Raw genomic sequence first — 7,611 nt, forward strand, 5'->3', positions numbered from 1 at the left:
TTAGACTTGGCAATTTATTGCTTTTTTACTTGTTGCTTTTTCATCGGTACTTTATGTATTGTCAGCATGATAGAGCGACAAGGAGAGAACGATTGTTAATTCTTGGCTTACGTTATCTTTTAGTAATTGCAAATTTATAGAGCGACAAGTATGCTATTTTGATTTCTTTTCGATTATATCGATATTATTGTGTAAAAATATCTGCTACATAAATACTGATAATATGAAAGCATTTACAAGAAATATGTGATGGCTCAGTGCAAGAGTGTTCAATCTATCATGCAGTAAACTCAAGTTCAATACCACAGACATCTTAACAAAATTTTTTTATATTTTTTGTTATATAAAACCCTTAAAAAAATATAGAAGAGAATGTGAAAAAAAGTAGATAAAAGAATGTATCAATACATATATATTACCATGTGAGTTCACATCAGTAAAAAAAAATATATATATATAAACGTACTCATATATATATATATATATATATATATATTACGAACTTGAATAATAATACTGCTTGTGCAAACTTTCTATCCATAAATATCTGAGATATTTACGCATAAAAAAAGACACCTATACTATTATTTTCATATACATGACATTACGAAATAAATCCAAAAGATCTCGTCAAATAGTAAGCGAGTTGTCGCAAATGTTCCATTCGTCGCGTAGCAAAGATGCTTGCTCCGAAAACTTTGATAAAGCTGTTAGATCTTCTCGACGAGGAAAATCTGGACACCAGCCTGGAAAGTCTCTGCAATCAGCTGCACCAAAGCTTTTCTAAGGAAGATCGCTTCAAGGTTGGAACAGTAGTATTGCTACAGTTACAGCATGTTGATTTGTTGCCAAAGCATGTTCAACGTGTCATAGCGTTAACACTGCTGTTCGATCTGTATAAAGGAGAACCATTAGCTTCCACGCCTTTCGCCAGTGTATTCGTGCAGGTTCTAAAGCAAGAAGACACTAATAATGGAAATTCAAAACTGCCCAATCACACAGGTCATATACCATTTCTATCTCATTGCGAGAAGAATTTGTTGGTTAATTTACTGGGATACAATCATAAGGACATTATAAAGAAAACACCTCGTCAGATTGTAGACGAATTTTCCTTTGTCTCTGTGCCATCTATCAATTTAACTAACTTACAATTGCAATTGGTGGAACATCAATCCGAACTACCCTCTGTTAGTAAATGCGGGAATCCTGTTATTCTACCCGATATAGATCATTCTAAAGAGACAGAATTTGATGAAAAGACTGTGAGAAATATAACGGAAAGCCTTACTGTCGGTGATCCGCCTTTATGCAGACAAAGCTATCGTCCTGAATTTTTGAGGCTAGTGCCACCTCTTTATCATTCCATCAATGAAATAGCTTGGTTCAATGTCACGGAACCGACGCAATTTACAATTGAATATGATACTAGCATGTGTGTGTCGAACTGCGCTGGTGCAGAAGCTCGTAAACTAATGGGCAAGGCTTTCAAGGGTGTACTAACATTGCCGCAACAGCAACATCTGGTCAATGAATTGGAGAACGATCCGAAGCTCGTTTATCATATTGGACTTACACCCTGCAAATTACCAGATTTAGTTGAGAATAATCCTCTAATTGCCATTGAAGTTTTATTAAAATTGATGCAATCTAGCCAAATCACCGAATATTTCAGCGTCTTAGTAAACATGGAAATGTCCCTTCATTCTATGGAAGTTGTAAATAGATTAACCACCACGGTGGATCTACCAACGGAATTTGTACATTTATATGTCAGCAATTGTATATCCACTTGCGAAACTATTAAGGATCGTTATATGCAAAGCCGGTTGGTACGACTCGTTTGTGTGTTTTTACAATCCTTGATAAGGAACAAGATCATAAATGTACAAGAACTGTTTATTGAAGTCCAAGCATTTTGTATTGAATTTAGTCGAATCAGAGAAGCTGCTGCATTATTCCGACTCCTAAAACAACTTGAATCCGGTGATACTGGTGGACTTAATGCTTCATCTACAAAAAATAAAATAGATATGTATTAATATATTATCATGCTTATAAATACCATCTAGAGCATATATATCATCAACAAATTATTATTAGCTAATTATTTAATTGTATATCATATTATATTTATGTATTATATTCTCTTTTACATGGCATCTAACTAGATTGAATATAAGATGATAATATTATGAATTAAATCAAAACACACTCAAGTATAATAAATATTTTTTTAAATTTATATATATGTGTATGTATATATAAATTTTATAAAGAAAAGAAAAAATGATTTAAATATCATATACTTATATAAGTAGAGATTAAATTCGTTATATATATAAAACATTGGGAATAATATATTTCAATTTTTGAATGTGTTTCTAATCTAGAATTTACAATATTTCTGTATTCATAACATACATACTAGCATGTAATAAAACAAATAAATGCCTTGCTTATGTCAATAATGATAATTTATTTAAATTATTAAAATTTTTTTCACATTCATATCTATTGTATCTCAAATTTTACAAGTACAAAACAGAAGATTACAATAATATTGCAATCAATACAATTTTGCGTTTCATATACATTCTATAAATATTTTATTTATTAATATATGTACAATTCATAATATTGATCGGTTTGCGATAAGCTTCTATTTTAATATATGTTTACAATTTGCGTTGTAGGAAAAAATATATAATTGGATAAATTTCTAACATATACATGTTCAAATACAGATTTTATGTAACAAATTGTAATTACAAATATCCATAATCTGTTATAATTAGATCGATATAATTAATATAGATATTTATGATCCCAATTGATCAAACAAAAAGAATTTAGGATAAATTATATTAGATTGTAATTGATGGAGGCGTTTGTCTTATTGTTATTAATTTAACTAATAATTTTGTTTATTATCCAATGTATTTCTCATCAGTTGTACCATTTATAAATATTATGAATACATCTCACGAGGAACATTCACAAAGTGTTGCGTCTATTTTCGAAAAATGTATTATTTTTAAGAGGTGCTAGCCGAGACAAGTTCAACAATGTAACGTTGCCGTTCCAAATGAGATGTGCCAAAAATTAAAGATCGAATTTTGAGCGAAATATGAAAAATATAAATTATGATTTTACTACTGAATGCCNNATGCCGAGTTTTTTCTTTTGATTTAAAGTTTTGAATACGCGTACTTTTTTGCTAAAAGTGCATCCCAAGAGTAGTATACTTTATTCATTACCTATGTTCATTCTTGTCTAGTCTTGTAATGGCCTAGTCAATGCGTTAAACATTCCAATATTATATAATATATAATAATTTCTTTTATTTTGTCACACTCTTGCTATGTTTATATCGAGATGTCTATTCTAATTGTGTATTGTATGTGCTCTATTTTTAAATCAGCTTCTTACATTTTGATAACAATTTTTTTTCTATAGATCCATATTTAGCCCAAAATGCGATCATCGATTTTTCGCACATCTTATGTGGGACAGTAATATTATATAATTGTTGGACTTGTCTCAATTATAGCATTTGTCACAAATACATACATCCTTCGAAAGTAGATATAAAACTTTGTGATCCCTTATCAGAATTAAACAATATTTAACATCTTATACATGCAACATAATTAACATATATATAATTAGAGTATAATTATAATAGTAGAGTACAATTATAATAATAAACACACACACACACATACTATAATTATAGTGCTATAAGTATAATTACTATAATTATATTAATATATAAATTAAAAATAAAATCACAGCATTACACAATAAAGTCGCTATTAAAATGTTTCATCATTTATTTTATCTGCAAACTATTGTATACCTCTCATCAGTAATCATATATTTACATTAAAAAAAAAGAGAGAAAATATATAATTATCTATGTTATCCATGATGACTAATATGGTTTTTACACGTTATAAATTTACATAACATATATGCATTAAAAATAGATATAATTTTACTTTTTTTTTTTTTAAGTATGTTCTATGTTAAGTCTGCCAAAAGCAGTGATAGTATCAGGAAATAATATGATTTGAATAGAGCTAAGAAAATATACTACAAATTTATCACGCTGTGTAATAAATCACATATTCTGTGTGACCAAATGCATAATCGTGTATACAAAATAGAAAACTGAAGATCTTTACAAAACCTGTAGAATATCCATACTCTTAACGACGTTTGTATGTGTTGATATCTTATTTTTTAATGAATATAATATCAACATAAAAATATATACAGAGTGTTTCAAAAGTGGAGATCAATCGTTCGGAACGTGTGCTCGTTCGGCTGCATTGTTTTCGAGTTAACACCATTTTTATGTTGAAATTTCAGTTTTATTTTCGAATTTTTTTGTTAAAATTGAAAGAAGAGTTGGTTTTGTATTTATTTATTTTATTTTATTTATTTATTTATATTTTTTATTATTTTCTTTTTCTTTTTTTTATCCTGGGTAGTGCTAAAACAGTCCACAACTTTTATTTGGCTTTAATTATGTTATAAAACTCATAAAAACTATCTCTTCTTTCAATCTTGACAAAAAAATTCGAAAGCAAAGCAATTTGAAATTTCAATATAAAAATGATGATAACTCGAAAACAATGCATTTCCAGACCTATGTTCATACCAACTTTTTTTCTTCTTTTTGGATCTCCAATCACCTCGAGCGATTGACCTCCACTTTTGAAACACCCTATATAGTTAATGCAGTACAGGGTATTATTAAATACAACTAGTATAGAATAGAATCATTTACATTTGTCCTACAGTTTAGAAAATAACTTCCACTATTTAAATTGCACTGCATAATATAACAATTGTTTTTATTTCTTTTTTACAGCTTTTACTTTCACTATGTTCTTTGCAGTCTTTCCTTTAGTCATGATCGATTTTCCCTTCATTTGTATCTTAACATCATTCTTGGACACCTTTTTCATTTTTACGCTTTTAACGCCAATTTTGTTGTCTTTTGCTTTAACTTTGGTAGTGAATGGTATGGTAACACCGGGTCTCACGCAGTTAGACCCGGTTGGCTTATACTAGGCCGTTACTTTAACTTTTTTCTTTCGCTTTTTTTTCTTTTTATCATGGAGAAGTTCCTGTTTTTTCGCTATACAAAATCGACAGTACCAATCTTCATCATCAGCTGGTGGAACCTGCATACCAACACACACCCTGCAAAATATAGAAAATATTATTAATTTATTGCATATATATTAAATACACAAAATTAATGGTTTTATCTCATATTGAAATATATACAGTATACATAAATCTATAACGAGTTATTTACCAATGATACCACGCATCACAATCATCGCAGCCAATCATTGGTGAACCATCATCCTGGTTGCCGCATGCGGGACATATCCATACTTGACGACCTCCTCGATCCTGTAACACTCATCTCAAGATAAACAGAACAGAACTTGGAGATTTTTTTGGCTAACCCAACCCATCTTGATGAATTTATTCTAGAGATTTAAGAGTAGAAAATTGTTCAAGTACATTCGCCAACATCGGATCGATTATTCAAGTGGTCTTTTTTTGTTTTGTAGTTTCTTAATAATATTCTGGCTTTGATTTTGCAGAGAAATATAGTCAATAGACTTCATATATTTTGTCAAACTATCTACGAATAATCTTATCCATCAAAAAGAAATATTTTTAATATAACAATGAGATATTATGTAATATTTGAAAATACGTTTTTGTATTATTTCAAAATTTCTTGAGTCTTAAATAATATGTGGGACTAATGTATTTTGATGAAATGATGATTTACAATGGCACATGTATCGAGAGATGAACTTGTCTCTTCTTTTTTAATATTTGATATGCATATGTGTATATTCTTTAAATCATATTCTAGCTTTTTATGTGTAAATCCTTTAAAACAGTTAACGAGACGAGATATTTCAATATCTATATATATATTTTTTTGCATTATGTTATATCATATGATGTATACATCATGTTAAAACATAAGCGTATTATAAAGTATAAAACTAATTATTCATAACTTTGGTGAACAGAAAATGCCTTGCAACATTCTTTGAAAGGGGTATAAAGCGTACTCACCACAGTAGTGGCTGGTGTTGTAGGCAACATGTTCCTGCCATTTTCTTTGTCTTCTTTAGCATCATCCTTTTTAGTAACTGGATCTGCTTTCACCTCTGTACCGTTAAAACCGTCAGTTATATTCCTAACGGGCCTTTGATGCTAAATTCTTTTATGGAACGTGCAAATCTCATGCAATGGTCTAATTTTATACTTTCTGCTGTTTTTATTAATGTAAATATGTTTTTATTAATGTAAACTCTAATAAACTATGTATCGGTAAATCGTAAATATATATATTTCTGATTAAATAAAGAAATAAACGAGTAAAAACATTTCTTATCATTATATTTTGACCAAATTCTCATAAAAGTAAAGTTTAGAAATAAAAAACACCTAAAAGTTACATTTCTAATTTATAAAAAATGCATGCTCTAATACTACTAATTAATAGGCAAACAGCAAATTCAGAGATAGCACATAAATCTTAAAAATAGTATCTTATAAATATTTGTATAGAAGAATATATACGTATGCACTAATGCAACTACAAACTTGCTAAATAGAGAAGAGAAATTAATGAGAAGCTTGGGCACATATTATTAATTAACATAACTCAGATATATAAAAAAATTACTTCCTTTTTGTGGCATATACAAAAATATTAAAAAGAAACTATGTTATTAATTATTAAACTATATATATCATTAATAATATATTATTAATTAATATATTATATATTATTAATACACCAAATAAGTGGTGTAAAATTTATATGATAACAATTTAGTTACACATACATTATCTTTATATTAGAGGTAAAATGATATATTCGATATACATATATGATATCACAATTACAATATACATATATTTATAGTAATATCTCTATAAACTCTGCATTTTTCTTGTATAGTACATGTAAATATTTGTTCGTTAAATTCATTAGAATATTATTTGTTATTTTATCATATATTAATCATTTAAATTTGTAATAATAAGAAGAGACAAGTATAATATATACTAATGTTGTATATGAGTATCATGTAGTTTAAAATATATTAATATAATAAACGTGATAAAATGATGAAGACCAATGCTTTCTTATTCTTAAAATGTATATCTGATTCAATATTACTTATTCAATGAAGAACTTTATATTTGCAAAGAAGAGACATGTTTATTTGCAAATGAAGAAATGCTTACATTTGCATATGTGCAGCAATCAATTCTATAAATAGCAAACTCAAAAAATTTGCCATGCCATTCAAATAAGATTTATATACATTTAAAATATCCCAAAATATAACAAATCGATTAAAGCAGAAGATGGATAAAAAGAGCCCATTTCTACTTAAAAAGCAGAACAAAAGTTATACATATATAATCTTGTGTTTTTTAAATCACAGAATATGTCGATATTCGGCAAAAAATCATCGGAAGCAAAAAATTAAGAAAGCATTTTGAAGTTTGAAATTTCGATTGCAACATACTATTAATAGTTTATAT

At 28.1% G+C, this 7,611-nt stretch overlaps 2 protein-coding genes across 4 annotated transcripts in view; one reads left to right on the forward strand and one right to left on the reverse strand.

The window, feature by feature from the left end:
• Positions 1-458: 458 nt before the first annotated feature.
• On the forward strand, positions 459-4,015 carry LOC115245414 (CCR4-NOT transcription complex subunit 11). Its single transcript, XM_029823723.1, has one exon. The coding sequence runs from the start codon at positions 681-683 to the stop codon at positions 2,040-2,042; it is 1,362 nt and encodes a 453-aa protein (XP_029679583.1). The 5' UTR covers positions 459-680; the 3' UTR covers positions 2,043-4,015.
• The window catches only part of LOC115245413 (transcription initiation factor TFIID subunit 3), an 18,362-nt gene continuing 14,732 nt past the window's right edge, over positions 3,982-7,611 (reverse strand). The window contains exons 9-11 of one of the 3 annotated variants that reach the window (XM_029823721.1): positions 6,124-6,218; positions 5,336-5,436; positions 3,982-5,217 (exon numbers count right to left, since the gene is read on the reverse strand). In XM_029823721.1, coding sequence (XP_029679581.1) covers positions 5,082-5,217; positions 5,336-5,436; positions 6,124-6,218 — 332 coding nt within the window. In that variant the 3' untranslated portion in view covers positions 3,982-5,081. Of the gene's footprint in view, positions 5,218-5,335; positions 5,437-6,123; positions 6,219-7,611 lie in introns of those variants that run through there. The other 2 variants (XM_029823720.1, XM_029823722.1) reach the window with 2 other exon arrangements.

Source organism: Formica exsecta, unplaced genomic scaffold, assembly GCF_003651465.1.
Source record: "Formica exsecta isolate Colony F162 unplaced genomic scaffold, ASM365146v1 scaffold971, whole genome shotgun sequence".
Lineage (NCBI taxonomy): Eukaryota > Metazoa > Arthropoda > Insecta > Hymenoptera > Formicidae > Formica > Formica exsecta.

What these genes read in the sequence shown, in the direction of transcription:
- LOC115245414 (XM_029823723.1), top strand. Translation starts at nt 681, where the DNA reads ATGCTTGCTCCGAAAACTTTGATAAAGCTGTTAGATCTTCTCGACGAG.